Below are 24652 nucleotides of genomic sequence, written 5' to 3' on the forward strand. Positions count from 1 at the left end.
AATATAACTCACAAATTTTGTTATGATATCATATTAAATTCTCAGTTTTCAAAAAAAAAAAAAAAAAAAAAAAAAGGCTTTCACCCACACCTCTAAATTTCGTTGGAAACAAAATGAATCTTTACCTTTGTTCTTGTTTTGCTGTTGAAAAATAGTCTTACATTGTCGGTAGACAAGATATTAGGCATGTTTATAAGGAATGAACAACCTTCTCTTATTAAACCGGTTCTATGAGATGAGTTAAGTCTGCACATGAAGAAGGGTGTTGATGAATGATCTCACATTGCATGTGGACAAGATCTTGAGTATGTTTATAAAGAATGTGCAACTTTTTTATTGAACCGTTTTTATGAGATAAGTTAGGCCCACAAATTTCTTCACCTGTAACCCACGGGTGAAAAGCAAGTTGATTATTGAAATCTTTGTGGCCTCCACGGCTCTTAAGAATAAATAAACTTTAATCCATGATATATCCCCCAAGGGTTTTATCCAATCAATGTCTCAACCCCTATAAATTAAGTTCTCTGCTTTAAAGTAGGTCTTCTGACGGCAGTTTAAAGCCTGTACGTTCACTACAACGTAGGAAAACTGGTTGTACTGTATTGTAGAAATAGGAAGTTACCTCTTGCCAGCCACAAGGGAAACTGAGATACAGGCAGCCACGTGGCCGACACTGTCGGCCCACTGTGACATTATATATAGAGCAACAAAAGGTTGGAGGAAAAGAATGGAACCCGAATAAACTTGCATCGGTGGATGAGGGAAAGAATCCTCCAAGTCTTTTGCCGAAAAGTTTTCCTGGAAATAGACAAGTGATCGATTCACTGCTATTCCTCCCTTCACACGTATTCCTCCTCTTCTCCCCTGGCCTACCTTTTATATAAACACCCATCTGCGCCTCTCTTCCCACACCTTTCTTTCTCTACGTACCCCACAAATAGAGGAAATCATATGGCGCCATTTCATATTAATCTCCCTCTGCCAGTTCTTTGGATTCTAATTATTATTTCATCAGGTATTTATTTCTCTTAGTTGCCTTAATTTTCCTCTTTTATCCATGTATTACTATGTGCATTATATCACGTTTTGCTTTCTTTTATTTAATTAGGATGGCATTTAGTGGTTTCTTTTCCCTGCTTGAACAGTGAGTATAATCTTAAACGTTGGAGTAGGATTTCTTGGGATTTTCTAGAATTCGGGCAGCGTTAAAATGTAAGAGATGGTTCCATAATAGGGATAATTACCTTATAGGCTTGATTGTAATCAAGTTGGATACTATATTTATCTTGGGTAAAGTTTACATACTCCCATCAAACTACCACTAAAGTGATAATGTCTCATCAAACTTTTAATTGTGACAATATATTTTCAAACTATCATTAACTTTACTTATATCCAAATTTCTACAAATAATACGAGCAATATGTAGCCCTTTTAGACTCTTATGTGGTGGGCGTATGTTTTTACACTGAATCATTCGTAAATTTATGTCTATGTTTTATTTCTTTATTTTGATTTTCTATTTAATTTTCATTTTATTGTAACTTTCTTCAAAGAGAGAACCCAAAGTCACCTTTCTCATTTTTTTGCCCGAATTCTTGGACAAATAATTGAAGGAAATTCAAATTCGATTTTGATTTTCCATGCAGGAGTTTCCTAGATGAATTTTCAGACAAAGAATTTAAGGGAATCTAAATACGAACTTGTTCTCTAACATATTCATTGTTTCTTTACACTTATAATTGCAGGGGCCAACATAGGCGAGTCCGCAAGAGTTTTTACCCTAATAAATAATTGCAAAGAGACAGTATGGCCGGGAGTTACCCCAGGTGAGAACTTTAACGGTGGCGGTTTTACACTAAAACCCGGGCAGTCCATAGAATTTACTGCACCAACGGCTTGGTCGGGCCGTATCTGGGGTCGAACCGGGTGCAACTTTGACAAGAATGGGCTTGGGCAATGCCAGACCGGGGCATGTGGTGACACCCTCAAATGCGGAGCCTCAGGAAAGACCCCAGCTTCACTTGCCGAATTTACCCTTGCATCGCCTGACTTTTACGATGTTAGCCTTGTGGACGGTTTTAACTTGCCAATAGCTGTGAAACCCCTCCACGGTACCGGAAACTGCAGCGTTGCTGGTTGTGACGGGGACTTGAGGCTCAATTGCCCCACAGAGCTCGCCGTCAAGGCCAACGGTAAGGTTATTGCTTGCCGGAGTGCATGCGATGTGTTCGACACCGACGAGTACTGTTGCCGAGGAGTTCATGGGAACCCCTCTACATGTCAACCGACATATTATTCCAAGAAGTTCAAGGAGGCTTGCCCAACTGCCTACAGTTATGCATACGATGATCCCACCAGCATATTTACGTGCTCAGGGACGGATTACGTGGTCACTTTTTGCTCCTCCAGGTAAATCCCGCCACCTTAATTTTATGAAATATTTGTGTACGATGTTAATTTGGAAAATAAACATTTAACCAATTTTCTTGTAATATTAGCAACTGACCAAAAACCTCTTGCTGTACTTTAGGAACCAACCGGTGTGCACGTATCATAACAACAAGCTCGTCTGCAGCGATTCGAACGGTGGGTTAAAGTCTCTGGTTGGAAGATGGTGGGCTTGGAGCGTTGGAGCTTTTACGTTGTATATAGTACATGTAAATATGGGATACATTTATTCGTTTATTTAATTATTTCATCTATATATTCAAGGGAAATTCTCAAGGCAACAAGGGAAAGACCGAGCAACGAATTACTTTTAGATTAGAATTATTTAAAGATAATTGGAAGGGTTAAAATATTAATTAAATGATTAAATTTATATTTTTTAATCAATTCAAGTTTTTAAGATAACATACATGTATTTTAATATGGTATAATTAGAGCATTCTTGAGTTCAAACCCAATCTCTATATTTCACCGTACATTTTAACTAAATATTTTACCTATTAAGCAACACTTAATAAGAGAAGGCTCATCTCTATTTCATAGTGAGAATTACATTTTTTTTTTGGTAATATATATATATATATATATATATATATATATATTATTAAAAATTTTAATAACGTACCGTTAAATCTTCAAATATTCCGTGAGGGTGACACAGTGCCGCACCATACTAAAAGAAAGCAACGGTTGGCGGTTGGGTTCATTTTGGGCCAATATAGGCCTCGACAGAACCTCCCAAGATACAAGTCTCAGTGTACGGTTCTGGGATTGCCATGTGTGAGACTGGGCTAGCACCCAAAATAAAAACCTGGCCCTGCGTTACTGTTCCAGTCCAAAATCTATATCAATTATTTTCCTTTTTTAGAGCAATTTCCTTTTTCTTTTTCTTGGACCAACCAAAACGAGTTATTAGATCCCAAGAGTAATATTATAAGTTTATCGTGTTTTTCTTGTATCACTCAAAAATAAGGTGACTTTAATGATTATTTAATCAAAATTTAATAGTAATCAATTACGAGCTCTATAATATAAAAATCATATCATTTTTAAAATGACACATTATGAATTTCTAGCATTACTCTAAACTCCACAAATCTAATGATAACTTTGAGCAAAAGAATGACGATGGAAGGAAAGGAATAATTTATCTTTTATTTTTGAGTTTAGTTTATTGGTTTAAGTAAATTTTAGGTTTTCTAAAGTTAAATTTATTATTGATTTTATTTTATAGTTTAATTTTAATCATTGAAATTATGATTTGTCATCAATACAATCGTACCTATGTATTATTTTAGTTTGTAAACTTTCAGTTTGTTAGGGCAGCGTTTGACAAAATTGCGATTTAACTTTTAAAATCACTATTTAGCCTAGTTAATACTAAGAAATAGTGGATCAATACATTGGCCTCAAGCTCGACTTCTGAGTAGGACCTGGAGAAAGTAGGAGGAAAAGGGTTAGAGAGAGTCGTTGGAGGTGTTCCGACGAGCTCGCTCCAACACCTTAGTTAGTGGTTTTGTAGTAGAGTGGTCCGAGAGTAAAATGCAATAGAGTTTCGGGTAGAGGATGAATTGTGTACCTTTTCTACAGTGTCAATGCTGTCTTTTTATAGCGTGGGGGTATGGGATGTTCTGATGACAAAATGGCGGCCCTCCTAGTAATCTTGGGTCGTTATTTTGTCATCTTGTTGTTTTGTGTGACCTGGCAGGGGAGGCCATACATGAGGCAGAGAAAGTGACCTCCACCTGGGTCATGGGACTGAGGCGGATGTCTTACGGGGTGAATAGATAGCTAAAGTGGCCGTCCCCCGGTCTTGGGCTTGGGCTAGCAATTTCGATCCCCCAACCCAAGTGGCCGTCCCTTGAGTCTTGGGCTGAGAGCGGCAACTCTGGTCGTTCAAAGCCTTTAAAAATCGCAATTTCAAATAATTTATTTTATGCGATTTAATTTAAAATCACACTATTTATCGCCAAACGCACCTTATTTAGCTAAACAACATCGATCACAATTTAGTGAAAAATGGTTATTGAATTTTTATATAAAATTATAAATAGAAATTTCAAAGATTCAAAGAATAAATTTTTAATTTAAAAATTAAATGGAATACAAGCTCAAAATCCATAGGCAATATTACCATTGAGCCTAAATATACAAACCAATTGCGTTATAAATAGGCGGAATAAGCACCGGTCTCGCTGGCGCTTCATACGAAGAACGAACAAAGCGCTTAGTGATAGTAGACTATTCGGTTAAGCTCACAGAAATGGCGAGCGGCGGTGGCGCTGGTGGTGGTGGTGGAGGAAAGGTCTCCTTCAAAGTGACGCTCACCTCCGATCCAAAGCTCCCGTTCAAACTGTTCGTAAAACTAAACCAAACCAAACCCTTCTTCATGTTTCCTTCTTCTTCTTGTGCTCTCTGATTCTGATTCGCCGATTCTCTCAATGTTTCTCGCAAATCTCTCAGGTTTAGCGTTCCGGAGGCAGCCCCTTTCACCGCTGTTCTCAAATTCGCCGCCGAAGAGTTCAAAGTGCCTCCCCAGACCAGCGCTATCATCACCAACGGTTATTCCCTTTCCCTCTTTAGTCTTTATCTAGGGTTTGCCTTGCATGTTCTTTTAGAAATTTATTTTTAGTGATTACTTATCAAATTGTAATTTACACGATGAAATTTGGAGCTATAGGTGTCGTTTAGATATGATATATCATATATATGTTGCGAAAGATCATGAATTATTTATCTGTAGTAAAAAGACAAAATCTATAGAAGAAAGTTGCAATTTGTTTATTTGTTGACATTTTTTTTTATATGACGGGTAACCTCGATATGGCCCACCCCTCAATGGTAAAGCGTGCACCGCACTTTTGCTAGTTTTCCTACACGGATCAGGCTAGATTTTACATCGGGGTGTGCCCTGAGGGGAGTTTGCACCTAGCAAATCTTGAACTTGGGATCTAAGGGGTGATACTCCCCAAGACCACAAGCCTCAACCACCTTATGATATACTTAGTGAATATGTACTACCTTGAACAATATGTTACAATTTGCTTCTTGAAAAGAATGTCATCTTCTGGTGTTTCAAGTGGGATATCTCAAAATCCAAACTTTTGCAAATTTTGATCATTTTCTATTTTTCTCTGAAACTCTGGTTCTTCTTTCGTAAGATATGAGAGGGATTTCTTGGCATACTAGTCCATTGGATTGGAATTGAAAAAGATTGTTTGTTTAGTGTGATTGTTTCCTGACCCTCCAGACATTAAGTGACACCTACACAGTGGTGAGGCTGAAAATGCACTGTTTTATTAATAGATTGTAGCCATGTGGTATTTGGTAGGAATTCAATGCAATTATCTATGATACCAAAGTCTGCCAATATCTTTGGTCTAAATTTTTCTGTGATGCTTCCAACATCCGTGTTGCTGTTCCAAAGAGTATTTGACTTTCTAAGGCGAATTGCAAAGGGGATTCCATTCCATTACACATGGGTATGGGACATCTTAGATTTTTGGAGCCACATAGTTGCATCTAAATCCTGGCACACTTTAATGGATTAAAAAAATACATATATATTTTTTATTGTATTTGACAATTTGCACAAATGCAATAAATTTGTTTGGATACTTTTGTTACTTTGGGTTTTGGCGGTTCTAGAATTTTTATGAGGAAAACTGAACAGTGTGATGATGTGACTGAGGGAAAATGGCTAAATTGCCATTTGGTGGCAAACTTCAAACTACAAGTCTACATGTAAAGGCTAAATTGCAGTTATGCTAATTAGGGTGTATGCATGTTATGCATGCCTGTGAGATGACATTTTTTAGTTTTTTTTTTTTTTAAACATTCCCAGGGAATCACCATAGCCATTTTCAATGAGGGATTTCTATTGTGTACAATGCCCATTACCCAGTATCTTGCCTTCATAGGAAAACAAACCTTGTCCGCTTACTCATATGATTGTGCTTTTATCCTCTTTAAGATCCAATGGAAGAGTGTCTGATATTTTTCCATCTATGTGCCACAAGTCCGTTTGACCTCTTTCCTATTCTTCTCTCCTTTTAATGCCGAATTTCATTTTAGGAGAGAGAAAAAGGTATCCAGGGGCACTGCCTGCCCGCCCTTTTTTGACCCTTCTCATTTTGACTGCCAGTACTACCATCTATGCTTGCCTTGGCATTCAACAGGGTTGGCTTCCAATTTTGCTGAACAGAAAGGGATTAAGAAGTAAAACTAAAAATAGTGTAACGAACGAACGTTACAGAATTATAGATGGCAGCATTTTTAAGTCTTCCTCACTTTAGCCTGTTAATAAACCGTTTGAAGTTGAAAACATTCAGTATTACGCTTGCTCATTTACTTTTTCAGTATAGGAAATTCGCTCCTTTAACTGGTTAAGTCTCAATTAACAAGATATTATTAGATTTAGAGTTGCTACAGTCTTAGATAGACTTGCCTATTCATCCTGTATCATTATTTCTCACTTTTTGTTCTTTGCATGTTTACATCTTGATATTTCATGCGTGCAGATGGTGTTGGAATTAATCCTCAACAAAGTGCAGGTATGCCAATGCTTTCTCTTTTGCTCAGTTTTGGTTCTTCCTGTCAATTGCTGTTCTTGTATTGTTCATTCTTGCATGTTATAGTTCTAAGTGACAGTATTTGTTTTCTCACTCTGTCGTAGTTGATTGAATTAGAAGCATGCATTGTTAGAATTACAACTCCATCAGTGTCATGCTCAGTCCTTTACATTTTGATGTAGAGCACTCCCAAGCAAGATTGGATATTAGGCCCAATTATAATCAAAATGCTTTTCTTAACTTTCTTAACTTCATTATGCATTACAATCCAGCAGTTATTTTATTTAATTCAGTTGTGTCTATTACTCAGTTTATGCTCCCTTCTTGTTCACTGACTGCTTTTTTGACGTAACATGAAGAAGTAAAAAAAAAAAAAAAAAAAGAACAAGAAGAAAAAGAAAAAGAAAAAAGGAATAGTACAAGAAATTAAAAATCATGTTGCAATGTTTATGTGCCCGTGACAAGCTGTTGGAAAATGTTATTGTGATCATTATGACGATGATTTGAGCATTATAAATTTGGATTGGTTGTTTACAATATAGATCTTGTTGTAAAATTTAAGCACTACATCATGTTGCAATATTCATGTGCCAGCCCCCCAGACAGTTGTGAAATTGTTATCATGATAACGACTATTGGCTTGGGCACAATATAGATCTTGTTGTAAAATTTAAGCACTACATCATGTTGCAATATTCATGTGCCAGCCCCCCAGACAGTTGTGAAATTGTTATCATGATAACGACTATTGGCTTGGGCACCATAATTTGCATATATTTGCAATTTAGATTCATTAATCTATTTAAAAAAATGTGTCTTTCTTTGTAGGCAATGTCTTCCTCAAACATGGTTCTGAACTACGCCTCATACCTCGTGATAGGGTTGGAGCTTCTGGGATGTGAAATCTGCATTATCATGGCCTATCCTCTCTGGTTAATTTGGGTTCACTTGAGTTTTTTTTTTAGTTTTCTTAATGAGTTGGGAGGAATTTTACACTTCAGCGCTTCATACTAGTGTAACTTGCATAAACTTTATTTATAGAGAAGTATGGTGTCTACAATAAATGGTCTTAAATAATTGTGGAAGGATTTAAAAGATGTCAAGCATGAATAAATACAAAGAATTAGCAGCCTGGGCCTGGCAATGTCATCAGAGACCCATGTGCCAGTATAGTTGCTGTTTCAATGAGTTGCCCCATCCAGCTTCGAGCTATGACTAATGCTGCCATTTGTGGTAATCTAGCAGATGGATATCTTGAACACTTAAGGTTCACTTGCCCTACTTTGCTTTTCTCGTGGGTCATAGAGAAAGCGTTGATAAATGCTTATAATCAATTGACTTTAGTACTGTCACCATGGCGTCCTAGGCAAAATTCCTTCCGCTGTAAAATGTGTAAGAGAAGTGGGGGCTTACAGTCAATCTCACTTCATTGGACACATCACTTGAAGTATAAACATGAGATGATTAAGCCCCTCTTCCTCATTTTATTAGGAAAAAAAAAACGTGAGATGGGTCAGATATGACAGATCCTCCACGTAAACTGGCAGCCATGTCAATTGAACTCCGGCATCATAAAATGCAGAACCAACCCCACCTCTATCTTTCCTCCAAAAGCAAGCAATGGAGCAAGCTTTACATAAAGATGTTGATTCGCCTGAAGTCCATGCAATTCCAACAAAGTGGGGATGCCAGCCAAAACATTTGAGTCCTCTGTCACTTGTTTCAAGTCATGTGGCTATGAGATGCCATGGCACATGAAGTACGGCAGGCGGTCATCAAAACTATATGACATGTCATTGATTTCTAGCCGATTAATAAGATAGCTGGTGTAATGAGGTGGAGGTAAGGGAAAGTGACTACAAACGCACCTAGATTCTGTATCTTACAAAAATGGCTCTTTAATTGAATGTTGGAGTTGAATCTCACTAAACTGGCCCCATCACATTTACTGTCACCCCAACAACCGTTCTTCTTCCATTGCTAATGGGTGGTGGGTGGCAGCCCCATCCTCTCTCCCAAGCTACTTTGAGTTCATTGACATGTTCTCGAGTCCTCGATCATTGATGAGCGTCATTTTTTTTTCCTGTAGTGGGGTTTTGTGGTATCTTTGATCCAATGCAGGTATGTGAGTTAGCTGGGAGGGCGTGTTGGATTGAGATCTGGCTTGTATTGCCCATTAGTGGGCCTCATAATGGGACCTCTCACAATTAATTCTCTGGATTGCTGCTAAGAATCTGGTTCATCAGCAATCCGAACAGCTAATTATTGAAAATCTGAATCCATGTTGCTTATAAGATTGAAGTATTTTCTGGTTGAAATTGGTGATAAATTGGGTGATCAATTGTCCAAAGATCAAAGTAAATTTTTCAATAACACAAGGCCAGATCCAGAGATCTTTGTAACAACCTTAATATAAAACCCAAACACAATCCTCCGGCAAGATGAGATGAAATTTAAACTTGGTCTGCCTCCTGGAGTCCTGGGGGTTATTTAGGGCCAACTTTTGCATGAGTGTGATGAGCACATAAGGCAACAGTCATAGGTTCACACATAAAGCAAGGAATAAAGTACTAAAATCAATACGAACTCAAACTTAAACAAACAAGTTATCAAAACAATGAAATTAATCGATTAGAATACAGGCTTCTTTTTCTTTGGGGAAAAACAAAAGCACAAGGGCTCAAGTACATATTTTTCCAAAGGCTCAAGTAACGTTGATTGACTATCATTCTTCTTCATTCAGTTCTTCACATGGTATCATAGCATCATTTTCAGGCCAAATTCCATTCTTCATTCAGTTCTTCACATGGTATCAAAGCGTCATTCTCTGGCTAAATTCATGTAGGCTCTACAATAACTCAATTACTCCAAAGATTATTTCTCAACAACTTTCTATTATTTTTCAACCATCTTCCATTATCTTTCAACCATTATCTGAATGTGGACAACCCATGATCTATCAACCACCTCTATTATCTCTAAACTACCTCTCACTATCCATCAATCACCAGAAGGTGGAACATGGAGAGAACAATTATATGTAATCCAATAAAAATGATGCAACAATGGAGGGAAAGGGATCGAAAAATCATTTTCAAAAATCTTTAGTGTCTGCTATATTTTGACTCCACATAAGAGTACTAACTTAAGTATCGGAGAGTTTTGGGACAAGGCCGGGATCCTTTGAGGCTCTTGTTATTTTGCAGGCAATCCATTGTATAGCTCAAACCGTACCAAAAACTGCACCAAGACTATGATTGATTGAGATTCAACCTACTTCCTTCTTTGAATCCCAGATGGCACAATGGATCCTTCTCACCCCTATTATATTCATCATTCAGATCACTTGAGGATGCTTCAATGGTGATCATTACAGTACTTGAGTCGTGTTATGAGTTTATCCCTTCATTGATGGTTCAATCCAAAAACCATCAGAATATGCGTTTTGGAAGAGATGCAACCACACAATTTTGTCGTGGGTTCTCAATTCCCTAGAAGCTCATCTCGCCAATAGCGTTATTTACGCAGAATCTGTGTTTGAGATCTGGACAGACCTCCATGAACGATTCTCTCAAATCAATGCTCCAAGAATTTTCCAAATTGGGAGAGCTATTGATGCAATTCTGGGATGAATTGGCTTCCTGCAACGATCTCCTTACCTGCACGTGTTGTGCAATCAGTGCACACGCTGACGGAGAACAAGGTGAGAAAGGAATGGGATTCCCGCCGTTTAAGTTGCTGGGTAATTATTGCGAGAGAGGTGACTATTCAAATAAATTTTGAAAAAAAAATGTAAAATTAATTTACGATGATTATCTGATTTATAATTAGTTCCCAACTCAGAAGTTTTTGAAATATGTTAAAAAAACAACTTACTGCATATGTTAAATTTTTTTACGTCATGCAGGTGGAAATGGGCACTAAAATGGGCACTTCCGTAAATGTGAACAGCTGAAATGGAAAGGCCGCATGTCTCGGAAAGATTTCGGCACCCTTTTTTATTTAGTCCCTTTTTCCCGGCGTGATGGCATGCCACCGCCTGTTTTTCTTGTCCCATTTGACCATTTTGCCCTTCCGTAGTCCGTACTACGAGGAAGGAGCGTGCCAAGGCAATGTGCGGCGGAGTCCTCACCCTCGTTTTGCTACGTGCGAGACTCGCTTGGTGAAATTGGGAAATCCATTTTTTTGATACAAAAGAAGATACTTAGAAAAATTATTAAATTTATTAATGAAGTTTAGGTTTGTATCAAATTCGATACATAGCTTATTCTGGTAAATTTTGTTGTATTTTGTCCATTTTTTATGGAATCATTGTAAAATTACAATTTTATATCTGAATAAAAAAAAATACAAAATGAATTTTTTTTTTTTTTTATTAAGGGAAAAATACATTTTACCCCTCGAACTATTAACTCATTTGCACTTTTAATCTCAATGTTTAAAAAATGATACTTTACCTCTCCAAACTTTCAAATTGTTGCAATTCGACCATTCGAACTTTTTTTTTTTCCAAAATGCCCCTATCCCAAGTTTTTTTTAAAAAAAATTAAAAATTAAAAATTAAAGGGTTGCCAGTCCGGGGTGGCTTCGCCCAACTGGGGTGGCCGGCCACCCCTTAATTTTTATTATTATTATTTTTTTTAACGTGGGATGGGGGCATTTTGGGAAAAAAAAGTTAGAATGGTCGAATTGCAACAATTTAGAAGTTTGGGAGCGTAAAATGCCACTTTTTAAACATTTGAGTTAAAAGTGCAAATGAGTGGATAGTTCATGGGATAAAATGTATTTTCTCCTTTTACTAAAGAGGACGAGGTGCGTCCTGCCTCGCATTATTGACGAGGAGTAGCCTCTCTTTTTTTGTAATGATAAAATTAAAATTCTACAAGAACTCCATTAAAGAAAAAAAAAAATAGAAAGAATTAAACAAAATCATCAATTTGATACAAAATGCTTATCACAAAGAGCATTAAGATTTTTCATTCTTACCCATTTTCTTGAAGTGCTTTATAATCCATCTCTCCAAAGAAGTGGAAAATAAGAAATTGTAAAAAAGTTATGAGAAGATACTCTCTACTCAAGCACGGGAGGTCTTGCCCGAGCAGGAAGGAGTTTCGAGTGGGCCTTTGCTCGAAAAGAAAAGCTCACTCTCACATATTCTTGTCCATTTCTTTACGTGTGTTAGCATTCGTAATTAGGAGTCCCGAGTGAGCCTCTTCCCAAAACAGAAAAGCTCTTTCTCACATATCCCTATCGATTTCTTTAGGTGTGATAGTATTTGTGATTGGGAGTTTGTATCAACAACTGAAGACAGACGACAAGGTTGTAGCAGTCCACCTACAGCTATCTTCCAATGTATGAGTTGGTTGGAACCAAATGGTCGGCATCAGTGAGAATTTGACAGACACAGATAATTAGAGTGACATAAATTAATTTCTTCTTCAGCTGTCTACTCAAAATCAAAATTATTGGCATGTCCTCTTTGTTCTATTCATAGATTAAAGATAAATGGTCCCCTAAGAAGATTCTTATTTTGGCTAGTGGCCCTTTCTTATGATTTGTTTCGTTCTGATTTCATCTGTTTTTTTTTTTTTTTTGGTTTTTTATGAGCAATACATAGGATGGGGGAAAAGGGGTTAATTTCATAGGTTAAAAAGAATAAAACCTAACCTATTTCGTAGTTCCACTGTTTGATTCCCCGTATGTCTTTCATAGCTATTAATATCTAGCTTGTTCCTCGAGTTAGGGAGGAAATGACATTTAATTAGATATGGACATAGTCACATAGGATTTGGGTGGGAGAAAGAGATGTGATTTAGGCTTTAGGCTTTGTTTATTTTGATATAAATGTTTTTCCTCGAAAAATATTTTTAGTGAAATTGTTTTTTACTCATATGAAAAAATGAGTAAAGGTGAAAAATGGTCGGTGACTTTCGGCAACTTTCGGCGAAGGTCTAGTGAATCCTTGTAGTGGTCCGGCATTTGTCTAGCAGTACAAACTTCAAAGGAAAGAAACTCGAACACGAAAATTGTTTTACGAAATTTAGAAACAGAAACAATTTTTCAAAACTAAAGAAACTTTTTTGGTCAAACTGAAAATGTTTTCGGTCTCACTAAACACCGAAAAATACAAAAAATATTTGAAAAAATATATATAGTTTAAGCCGAAACAAACGAAGCCTTAATTACACATGGATAAAGATTTTTTAAAAATTGAGTTGTCTATAAAATTATAATATATTTCTTAATATGTGAGAAGCATATATCTTTTAACTCAAATAGCACAATATAATGATTTTTACATTTTCTAGTTGAATTTAGAGAAAAACTCAATTCTTTGGATAATTGTTTCAAGTCTATGTGAGTGGTGCACATTACGTATTCACGCCGATGTAATACATTTTTTTTTAATTTTCAAATTTTAAAGTAATTGTTAAAATTAATATTATTTTGGGAAAGCTCACATACCCTTTTAAATTACCCTTCAATTAATAATGTTCTATCAAATTTTCAATTGTGACAATGTCCCTCAAACTACAAAAAATTCTCAATGTTCTCTCCAATAACGAAACTACCCTTAGTAAAATAAAAACAAAAAATACTAAAACTTCTAGAAAAAACCTAAAATAAATAAAAAAATCCAAAGGGTGTCAAATTAATTTTTTTAAAAAAATTAAACCCTTTGTATAAGAAAAAAATTAAAAAATTTGCGATGAATTCTTTTTTTTAAATAAAAATTTATGTTTTACAAAAATTAACAATTTTCGTTTAAGAAAATAAAAAATTTTGTTCTTCTAGAACATTTTTTTTTTTAAATGATTCTTTTAAATAAAAATGTCTTTAAATAAAATTAAAATTTTCATTTAAAAAAAATATTATTATTATTATTATTATTTTAATTTATAGGAATATGTTTGTCTTATTGAGAAATATATAGGGACATTTTTTTCTTTTTGCTAGCCTTAGGAGGAACATTAACAATATTTTAATAGTTTAAAAGAGACATTGTCACAATTAAAAGTTTAAAAAATATTATCAATTAGATTATAATTTGAGTATGACATGTGAATTTTACCCTATTATTTTTTATATTTATTTATCACACTCGTTTTGGAATCTTGGATCCTCTAATGGTATGTTTTAGATGACTTTTAATGTTACTTAAAAAATGTACTTTAAAACACACCACAAAAATCAATGTAAAATAAAATAAATGATAAATAAATGCAAAGAATAACTTATCTCAAATACCTTAAAAATCTAGTTCTTAAAAATGTTGTGTTCAACTGATAAAACGTGAAGGGTAAAAGTCACATCGATCTAAATAAAAATTTTAAATTTATGCTCCAATAACAAAGCCCGAGGCGACGCAGTTGCTGACTTGCTGTAACTCGGTATACCTATGATCTGTGCAACTCGCTATCACATTCCAGACCACCAGCACCGTTCAACACCTTTATTTAATATTCTTCTTATTAAATTATTTTTTTTTTTTTTTTGAAGTGTCTTACTAAATTAATTCACTTACTCATGTAGTTTTTCAAAATTTTATAGATACTTTGAAATTAAACAATTTAAATGTTAAAATCTTAATATCTAATACCCATAATTTCGTTTGTTAATTCATTATATCCTTTTTAATTAGAGCAAAATGATATTGTAAAATTTGAACCATTCAATTGTATTATGATTGTTAAAAGTTTGGGGAAAATACATTTTACCTCCATGAATTATCCATCAATTTGCACTTTGACCTCTAATGTTTAAAAAGTGATACTTGAGCCGACAAACTTTCAAATTGTTGTAATTCGACTATTTTGACTTTTTTTTTTTTTCAAAATGCCCCCATCCCAAGTTAAAAAAAAAATAAATTAAGGGGTGGCCAGCCACCCCAGTTGGGCCTAAGGGTGGCTTTGGCCACTCCAGACCAGACACCCTTAATTTTAATTTTAATTTAATTTAATTTTTTATTTTTTTAACTTGGGATGGAGGTATTTTGAGAAAAAAAAAAAAAAAAAGTTAGAATGGTTGAATTGCAACAATTTGAAAGTTTAGAGAGGGTCAAGTGTCATTTTTTAAATATTAGATGTCAAAATGTAAATAAGTAAATAGTTCAAGGAGTAAAATGTATTTTTTCCTAAAAATTTAATTTTACTGCTAAATTACCTTATTGAAATTTGAGATGGGGGTAATTAATTCAAACTTGTTGACTTTTCTTTCTTTGCTAATATATGCATAGAATTATTATTTATTTTGAAATGATATGCATAGAATTATATGATTATATCATGTTTGTTGGATCGAATATCATCTATCACCATGTCTTATTAGCTATAAAAATTCAAGACACAATCTAGGGTGAACCTGCATGGGGCCGTGGCTATGACCCTCCAAAGACCTAATTATCTTAAAAGACAAAAATACAAAAAATTGGATTTTTTTTTTAAATGTTTTTGTAATGATGCCTCCAAAATTCCAGTCCAATTTATATTCCAATAAAACAAATTAAAACGGCTGTAACTAATATTCCTTAACTTCCCCTGTTTACGTGACAAACCTATTATTATTTAACATTAACAATAATTTACTACTTCTTTGTCTAAAGACTCATTAATGCCCCCAGTTTCCATAAGCTTTTCTTTTCACATCACGTGAGGTCATGAATCATCATCTTTTCCCCGATAAGGAAAGAAAACAGACGACATTATATTTAATGATATAACGAGAATTATAATTATTTACATATTTTTTTTTAAATCTGATATGATTTTTAAAATTAGTATTGAATTTAAAATAGTTATTATTACATTTTAATTTATCAGTGATTTTAAAAGTCATATCACATTTATATACACCAGTCGCAAACCTCTCGAGGGGAGGACTATCTTCTTTCATCCCCTCCCTTTTTTTTTTTTTTGTTCGTCCATTGCCATCACAGTGGATTTGATTGGGTTTTAGATCTATTTTCTTCAAAATCAGATATAGTTTTCTCTATCAGTTCGGTCTATCCACGTTACCGCTCACTAGCCACCATTCTTCCAACCGCCGACCTTCATGCATCAATCTACCTGCCACACGTCGGTGTGTCAGCGATGTCGTCACTAGTACAACTTTAGTCTGTTAGATCTGCTCCTTCACAGTCCTACCCGCTCGGCACCAATCGCCAATCCAGTTTCTATGTCACCAATGAGAGTGGAGTGTTTTACGGCTTTTGTTTTTGTTTATGTATTTTCGTTTTTGCTTCTAACCTTTGAGCTAAGAATGAATAGTTTTGGTATGAGGGGTTATCTCTTACGGCCGGTAAAATAAAGTTTTAAGAAAATTTGAGCTATCAATGTCACAGATCTAGTATGCTTTTGGAAGTCGGAGCAGATGTGTTCCATAAGATAAGTTATGCATGGATTAGTGGAGTATGCTGTCATTGATAGTTTTTTATTGCGATATTTTACTGATCGTATCCAATTTTTTTTAAAACATATAACAAAATTTTCATCATTTAATTTTAGAATAATAATTAAAATTTTTAAAATTCACTCCATAGACACATCCAAGTTTTTTTAAAACATATTATGCCAAATGGTTTGATTTGCGAAAATATTTTTTACATTTTGACGTTCATCTCCCGAATGAAAAAACATATTATGCCAAATGGTTTGATTTGCGAAAATATTTTTTACATTTTGACGTTCATCTCCCGAATGAAAAAAAAAAAAAAAAAAACATTTCCGTTCGACATGATTTATGGTAATTCCGTAGAGAATTACCGGGATATTCACGACCCTGGGGACGCTAATGTCTGTTGTTAGCGCGGGAATCCCAAAACGCTTTAACTAATTGCCTTTTCTTTCTAATATTATAACTCCCAAAAAATAAAAAGCCACAAAAGACGAACCCACTGTCACTGTCATCGGCTCCAGCCCATTCTCAAAATCTCTCTCTATTCTTACCAAAAAAAAAAAATCTCTCTTTATTGACTGTAACTGTGTCAGTGTCTGTGTGTGTGATTTATATCAGACCGTACAGTCGGATACAGCACTAACTTTTCAGCACAAAAGATCTCTCTCTCTCTCTCTCTCTCTCTCACACGCACACACGCACTGAGACGGTGAAAGATGGCAATGAAGCCCAAGAGCCACGCTCACGACGGCAATGGCAACGCCAGCGACGCCAGCGGGAACAGCAGCTCGCCGAGCCCGCCTCCATCGCCGCGCCGGCACGCCAGCATCTCCCAGTGCCGGCGGAGAGTGCGGTCCAAGGCGCAGTACGCTCAGTCCCTGAAGGAGAGCTTCGGCGGCGGCATTCTGTTGCGGCGGAACCTGCGGTACCTGCTGGTGCTGCCGCTGCTCTACGTGTGCGGGCTGCTCATGTGCGTAGTTGGGCCCTTCTCGGCTCTCGTCGGCGGGCCCGCTCCTCCTGGCTCGGTCTACCTTAGCCACGAGATGTTTCGGAGGCTCTGGCGTGACATTCAGGCTGATAATTCCTCGGCTCTTGAGGTTCGCTCTACCCCGTCGTTTTTTTCTTTTTCTTTGAGGGTTTTCCGTTCCGCTTCGGAGAAAATACAGGAAAAGTTAAGGAAAATAAATATTTAAAGTTTTACTAAGTTTAAGTTTTGACAAACCCAGGGAATAAATACTTTTTTGTTTGTTTGTTTTGTTTTCCCTGTTTTTGGAAGATATGCTTGTCGATCTATAGTCCAAAAGTAAAGCAAATTACTTCCTTCTGATCTTGTGATTGTTGGAGTATACACACTTTGAGTGTGATTGGTTGACTAGTCGCAAGAATATATGGTTGATATTAAATAACTGGTCCCGAACCTAAAAATTTGAGTTCTGACATCTTAACAAGTCCTATTTGTGTATGGATTCGTCATTGGCAGTCTTCTTTTGAAAAGTGTAAGATATTACTGGTTTCTAGGAATGGATCATCATATGGGTCTTGACTTAATTAGGGTAAATGTAAGCAAGATCGGGTGTTCAGAATGTTGGATTTGACTGCCACTTATCGCCATTAGCATCCTCTTATTTTGCTTCTTTTATTGCACTACATAACAAGCTGCCTTTTTATTTGTTTGATTATTACTAGTTTTTCGTTCGGCTAGAATTAAACTGCAACATTGCAAAGCAATCGTTTTGGTTTGTGTTCTTTAAATGTATGCATAATATATGAATTTTGCGTGATCAGCCAAGATGAAAACGTTGTTTTCCTGTTGCAGTTATCCTCTGTTTGGAAATACAAAAGGAGGCAAAAAGAGCAGAGACCTTGTTCAAATTCAACTGCTGGCCGGCGTTTTGGTATTTATGAAGTTAGCATGTTTACTTATTAAGACAGTTTACTTCTGTAGTTCTCCAGTTTTTGTTGTGGGATATATTACAATTGTGGTAATCTGAGAATTACACATGTATTAAGAGCACATTAGTATACATATTTGAACACCACCTTAATCTAAAAGTTTAAGCTAATGGGCTTAAGTCCATTTAGGTATATTAACTCCTCACTTTATTTATTTTTTCTCAATGTGAAAAACAACACTAATGTGCACTCACAACACACATATATGTGTGTGTATTAATGTATATATATTCCGGTGTACTAATTGGTCCATAGACCAGAATACTGCCTTCCTCCTTTCACCTTCAAATGCCTTTAGTCCTTCATTCTTTTGCTTTTTAGCGTGACTGAGAAGGAATTGCATTAAACTGACATTTCTCTTTGAATTTCAGAGTCCTCTGGCCCTGGCCCTAGTGGTTACTTGATTGTGGAGGCTAATGGTGGTCTGAACCAACAACGCTCTGCGGTGGGTTTAATTTTTTAAATTCTTAACCAGCTTTCTTCTTTAGTACTATTTTCTGATTTTCTAGCATTTGCAGAAACTTGAAAAAACCTAAGCCCTCCACACCCAAACCAAAAAAGGAAGCAGAAACTAAGAAAGGCATTGACCAAAGAAAAGGATTTATTTTATTTTATTTAAAAACAAAAACAAAATTATATGCAGCACTAAGGCATGCTAGTTATCAATAGTGTGACAAGTTGGTACCCTTGTATCTTCTCTTTTTCGCATATAAAATTTGTTCTTAATCTTTTATCATTTTTTTGGTAGATCTGCAATGCAGTGGCCGTAGCTGGACTTTTGAATGCGATACTAGTTATTCCTCGATTTCATTTCCATAGTGTCTGGAAGGATCCTAGGTGAGTAAATAATTACTTGCTTATAACATCTTACCATAGAGGTCCTCCAGCAATCTTTCAACGACATACCTCGTCACTAATATCTTGAGTGTCTACTGTTGGTGTAAAGATGGAACTTTACCTTTATTGAAGACTGGATATTAGCGTTTAAAAAACGTTGTTACTCAGATATTGTAGAGCTATATCTAGGTTTCAGATGCCATTGGAGTTCCAGCTTAGTGGTACTCTGGTAGATTTATAGGTGGGCTGGGGTCTTAGATTTAGTAGAGGACGCTTCATAGATGGAGTGGGGTATTATATTTCACTTTTAGTACTGGCTGAAAAAGTAAATGCTACAGCTCACAACATGATCACATTCTGTATCTATATACTGCAGGTGTTCTCTCTGTTGTCTTCAATTATTTCTTATGTGAATTTCCTTTGTAGTAATAAAATTGCCCAGCAAAGTGTTTTTCCTTTGTAGCTTTCTAGAGACGTGAGCTAGTTTTTTGTAATTATATCTCTATCAGATGATTGAAGCTGTAAGGCCACTTGCTGTGGGCTCTTCTGTGCTCTATACATAATTTAATTACACGTCTAGTCTGTTATTTAACAAATTAAGATGGACCTGTGTGTGCTCTACGATCAAGTTTGAAGTGTTGGAATATCTGTTAAGCATGTATAAACGCCTAGTACTGTGCTTGGAGCTGAAATTGAAGTTGTATGGGTTTCATATGGACAATCAAATGGCTTAGAGCATATGTCAAAATGCATGCCAGAAATGCACCATGTCAATGTAGAACTTATACAGCATAATGAGGGTGTTGGGTGCCTGTTGAGGCCTCTTCATTGCCTTACAGTAAATATTTTCTATTTTTTCAAATGTACTGTTGTGTGCATTCTCTCACCAAATTTGACAATATAATGATATGTTTTGCAGTGAGTTTGGTGACATATATGAAGAAGATCATTTCATAGCCACCCTTGAGGGCTATGTGAAAGTGGTTAAAAAGCTACCTGAGGCACTGATGGAAAGCTATGATTACAACATTACTGACGTACCAACCTTCCATGTCCAAGCTTGGGCTTCTGTCAGTTATTACTTGGGAGAAGTTTACCCTGTCTTACAGAAGCAAGGGTATGTGTCAAACCATCACATCTTTTCATTATGTACTCTATCAAATGGAAACTTTGAAAACTCTTCCATGTGATAGTCAATGGTATCGACAAACTGAACTATAGCACACCAGTTTTTTTATAAGCCCTTGTAAATGTGATGAAAATCTGATTTCTTGAAACTTATAGGGTTTTTTGGCTTGATTATCTTTCTGATGCAGGGTTATTCGCATAGCCCCCTTTGCTAATAGATTGGCAATGAATGTCCCACCTCATATTCAATCTCTAAGATGCCTGACCAACTATGAAGCATTGAGGTTCTCTTCTCCTATTTCAATTCTTGCCAAGAAACTGGTAAACAGAATGATCGAGAAGAGCTCAAGAACTGGTGGGAAGTATGTCTCCATCCACCTCCGTTTTGAAGAGGTACTATTGCTTATTTTCCATTATATTCTGAGCAAGTATTTGATTCTTCTAATGTTAAGTAGTTAAGAAAAATTAAGCCATGTGTAATTGTCTTCTACCTGTAGGACATGGTGGCATTTTCTTGCTGTGTGTATGATGGAGGAGAGGCCGAAAAAGTTGAAATGGATTCAATTCGTGAAAAAGGGTGGAGGGGGAAGTTTAAACAAAAAGATCGTCTCATCCAACCTGGTCCCAATCGAATCAATGGAAAATGCCCACTATCTCCCTTGGAGGTACCTCAAACACAAGCTACTTTTTATTTCTTTTTGGACCTTAAAACTTGAAATTTGAGCTTTTCCTTATAATTTGACATTTCAAGTTCAGTTTTTTATTTTAGCATTAAGTGCTATTTAGAACTAGTTCTATTAAGTTTTGTCCATCACGTCTTCTCTTGCAGCTTCAACCCCACTTGTTTTGGACCTTCATCTATTCCTTGTAGCACATTCAATAGTATTTGGTTAAAGTTAGAACTGCAACTGCTACAGGGCTAGGAGAGTGCCAAACAAAATTTGGGCTGGGTTTGCAAGAAAGAACATAATGGAATATGTTTGAGGTCAAAAAGAAAAGAAAAAAAAAAAATAGTCTCTTTGAACTCTGAAAACATCTTAAATTTACCTAACATAATCGTCTAAGTTGGTCATAATCTTTTTTCTTGTTGGTGTAGGTTGGGATGATGCTACGTGGTATGGGTTTCGGTAATGACACTTCAATTTATCTGGCCTCAGGGAAAATATACCAGGCAGAAAGACATTTAGCTCCTCTGCTAAAGATGTTTCCCTATCTTTATACAAAGGAGTCTCTTGCAACCGCAAATGAGCTTGCGCCTTTCAAGGTAACTTTCTTACAGTGTGTGATCAAGTCTTTTGCAATTAGTAGTCCTGGTGACTTGGCAAATGTTCAACACCATTAAATCACAAATTTTGATTTTATATGATGGTAGTGATATTTTCAGGGAGAAAATTGTGGCAATGGCCAATTACTATTGGAATGGTGTTGTGTTAGCCTCTGATTGCATAAATTTCAACAACCTTGCTCTAAAACCTGTTTTCTTGTTTGGTAGGGATACTCTTCAAGATTGGCAGCTTTGGACTACACAGTATGCCTATTTAGTGAGGTTTTTGTGACAACTCAGGGCGGAAACTTCCCACATTTTCTGATGGGTCACCGGAGATTCCTCTATGGTGGACATGCTAAGACCATTATGCCTGATAAACGAAAGCTTGTTGTTCTACTGCAGGACATGGGTCTCAGGTAATCTCCATACCTTTATTTGCTGATTTCTCTTTACTCCATTGATGTATCTGACCACATTTTTAGGAATATCCTAACAAGAATGTGATATAGTATTTGTAGAATTTATGCCTGAATCAGCTCAGGTTGTGTTTGGGTTATATATAAACTGTGTTTTTTATAATGGTTTTGCAGTTGGAAAGCTTTCGAGGATGAGATGGAAGAAATGCTGAATGAAAGTGACCGCAAGGGAGTGATGGTACCCAGGGTGAAAAAATTCAACAGAAAAACTTCCGTTTACACATTCCCTTTACCGGAATGCAGATGCATTCAGAAATCGCATAAAAACCTAAACAATCCTAATTCTACAATCTTCAGTTACCAGCCGAGATCCATGAGATAACAAATCGACATCTCTTTAGCAGTTTTTCTCTCATTTGTGCAGCTGCCAAACATATGCCTTTTAGTATATTCTTGGTTTTTGGTTATTTTCTTCTGTAGTTTTTCTATAAGCTCATTGCAGTTCTTCAGGCGTGATAAAGGGTTTTCCAATTTGATTACACGAAGAATTCCTCCTTCCATGTCGTTCGTTTGCCTTCCCTGATCTGTTTATGTCTTTGGTACCGGCATGTCGATAATTGCTTTGGCCAGGTCTCTTCCCGTGGCAAGATATTCAGGGCTAAAGGTTGGCACGATCCTTTTGCAGTTTGATATATATATATATATATATATATATATTTGTTGACCTAAAAGAGTATAGGAATGAAGTGTTAATTGCATTACGTTTTTCCCTGGCATCACAGGTTTGGCGATGGAAATTTTGATGTAACAAGAGGACCTCTATACGACATCGTTCTCTGCATGAAGTGTCAATAACATTACATGTTAGTCCTATATGCAGAACATCTGATTGTACCAATTTCGTAATTCCCCATCCTCTTAAGTCTTATCATAACTCTTATATGTTCATCGTAAAATTTTACTTATTGGATTTAGTGAGGAAACATATCCAATGTATACAAGATTTGCTTGTTAGATGATAGAGCCCCTCTGACTGGATGTGCAAGGACAATAAGATTAGATGGTTTAACCTCCAATAAGGAAAAAGTAAGCTTTCACCTTTAGACAACACCTTCGGTGGTAATTATTAGGGTACCTTCTTATTGCCCACGCGAGTGCCTAGCGGGCCTATGTGCTTGGACAAAAACCATAAAGTAGCTAGAGGATTTGCGCACTAGTTCGGTGGTATCTTCTATAAGCAATGCTAAATATCACGTAAACATCCACTAACGTTTGATTAAGTTGATGTAACAGCAGCTCTAGGATTTTTTTTTTTTTTTTCAATGGAAGACTAAAGATTAGAAAATTTTAAAGGATTTTATCGGATTTTGTCTTATCGGGACCAACCCAATAACCATTAGATCTTATCGGATTTTGTCTCATTAGGGTAGAAATTTAATGGAAGACTAAAGATACAGAAAAACAGAAAAATCTATTACGTTATGATTCCTACGTTCTGTTTTTCCACACATATGTGGAACTTATCACATTTCATGGGGATGATTGAGTGTGGGGATGTCCACACCAATTATGGTGTGATCATCCCTACATCTTCAACGTCAACTTTGTGAAATATTTATGTGAAATGTAGCATTATTTATCTTTTATTGGATGATCAATTCACGGGAAGAATAATGTTATTCTTTACACTTATTTTTCATTGACTGATATGATGTATTTTAGGTGGCTTTTTTTTTTTTTTTTTAAGTGATTGATATAAGAAGTTACTTAAAATATATCATGTCAACCAGTGTGAACTAAATTTATGCTACCCTTCACAAGAAAGTTTTATGTGGGTCGTGAGATTTATCTGTTTAGGCATAAGTAATGCTAGAAATTAACTATATTTTTATTCACAACTTTCTCACAATGTTGAGTCTCAATTAACCCTTGAAAAAAATATGTTACATTTATCAAAAAATTTCCCCAAAAGTTGGTTCTCACATTTTTTAAAATAATAGATCACACATAGTGACATCACTTTATAACAAATTTATGGAACTTTGTTTGGCAAGTGCAAGGTTTTTTTAGACATTATTAACGAACACGGTTGACATGACATGATTTAGGCATTCTTCTGTGGAAAACTTGCTTGGAGACGTCAAATTGGGATCCCCAATAATAGTTGGGAAATTTTCCATGATTTTTTTTTGTTAATCTCAACCATCTAATGTTATCCAACATGCCATGTGTCCCACCAAAAAGAAAATAATAAAATATTATTTAAATTTAAAAAATAAACATAAACTAAAATAATAAACAAATAAAAAATAGAAAATAAATTATTACGGAAAACTTAAAAAAGCCTCCCTGAACTTCCAGCCGTTTTGACGTACTTCCATGAATTTCCAAAACTCTCATTTAGGCCTCCTGAACTTTGGTTTTCTCTCACTTTGGACCATTTTAACGTTAAAGTCAACAATTTGACTTTTTATACCTATTTTACCCTCCCCCAAAACTACATCGTTTTGTGTCTTAAAACTACAACACCTACCCAGCTTAAAATGACGTCGTTTTAGGCATTAATTTTATTTTTTTTTTTAAAAAAGAAAAGCGAAATAAATAAATAATTTTTTTTTTTTTTTTTTTAAAAAAAA

General features: G+C 35.7%; 3 protein-coding genes across 3 annotated transcripts; all 3 read left to right on the forward strand.

The window, feature by feature from the left end:
• The first annotated feature begins 938 nt into the window (after positions 1-938).
• LOC132167146 (pathogenesis-related thaumatin-like protein 3.5) lies at positions 939-2709 on the forward strand. The gene is made up of 3 exons (XM_059578048.1): positions 939-1015; positions 1749-2412; positions 2534-2709. The coding sequence occupies exons 1-3, from the start codon at positions 952-954 to the stop codon at positions 2691-2693; spliced, it is 888 nt and encodes a 295-aa protein (XP_059434031.1). The 5' UTR covers positions 939-951; the 3' UTR covers positions 2694-2709.
• Positions 2710-4612: 1903 nt separating this feature from the next.
• LOC132167801 (ubiquitin-fold modifier 1) lies at positions 4613-8210 on the forward strand. The gene is made up of 4 exons (XM_059578827.1): positions 4613-4806; positions 4915-5012; positions 6972-7004; positions 7851-8210. The coding sequence occupies exons 1-4, from the start codon at positions 4715-4717 to the stop codon at positions 7922-7924; spliced, it is 297 nt and encodes a 98-aa protein (XP_059434810.1). The 5' UTR covers positions 4613-4714; the 3' UTR covers positions 7925-8210.
• Positions 8211-17049: 8839 nt separating this feature from the next.
• Positions 17050-23030, forward strand: LOC132166920 (O-fucosyltransferase 10). Its single transcript, XM_059577778.1, has 11 exons — positions 17050-17512; positions 18232-18310; positions 18740-18813; positions 19117-19205; positions 20125-20322; positions 20522-20726; positions 20831-20998; positions 21430-21597; positions 21826-22016; positions 22191-22680; positions 22799-23030. The coding sequence occupies exons 1-10, from the start codon at positions 17132-17134 to the stop codon at positions 22396-22398; spliced, it is 1761 nt and encodes a 586-aa protein (XP_059433761.1). The 5' UTR covers positions 17050-17131; the 3' UTR covers positions 22399-22680; positions 22799-23030.
• Positions 23031-24652: the final 1622 nt, after the last annotated feature.

Source organism: Corylus avellana, chromosome ca1 (genome assembly GCF_901000735.1).
Source record: "Corylus avellana chromosome ca1, CavTom2PMs-1.0".
In the NCBI taxonomy this organism is placed as follows: domain Eukaryota; kingdom Viridiplantae; phylum Streptophyta; class Magnoliopsida; order Fagales; family Betulaceae; genus Corylus; species Corylus avellana.

Excerpts from the sequence above, each read along its gene's own strand:
- LOC132166920 (XM_059577778.1), top strand. The coding sequence starts at position 17,132 with ATGGCAATGAAGCCCAAGAGCCACGCTCACGACGGCAATGGCAACGCC. Across the intron at positions 18,311-18,739 it reads AACTGCTGGCCGGCGTTTTG|AGTCCTCTGGCCCTGGCCCT; the intron begins GTATTTATGAAG and ends TTTGAATTTCAG. Across the intron at positions 19,206-20,124 it reads AGTGTCTGGAAGGATCCTAG|TGAGTTTGGTGACATATATG; the intron begins GTGAGTAAATAA and ends TATGTTTTGCAG.
- LOC132167801 (XM_059578827.1), top strand. The coding sequence starts at position 4,715 with ATGGCGAGCGGCGGTGGCGCTGGTGGTGGTGGTGGAGGAAAGGTCTCC. Across the intron at positions 4,807-4,914 it reads CCAAAGCTCCCGTTCAAACT|GTTTAGCGTTCCGGAGGCAG; the intron begins GTTCGTAAAACT and ends CAAATCTCTCAG. Across the intron at positions 5,013-6,971 it reads CAGCGCTATCATCACCAACG|ATGGTGTTGGAATTAATCCT; the intron begins GTTATTCCCTTT and ends TCATGCGTGCAG.
- LOC132167146 (XM_059578048.1), top strand. The coding sequence starts at position 952 with ATGGCGCCATTTCATATTAATCTCCCTCTGCCAGTTCTTTGGATTCTA. Across the intron at positions 1,016-1,748 it reads TCTAATTATTATTTCATCAG|GGGCCAACATAGGCGAGTCC; the intron begins GTATTTATTTCT and ends TTATAATTGCAG. Across the intron at positions 2,413-2,533 it reads GTCACTTTTTGCTCCTCCAG|GAACCAACCGGTGTGCACGT; the intron begins GTAAATCCCGCC and ends GCTGTACTTTAG.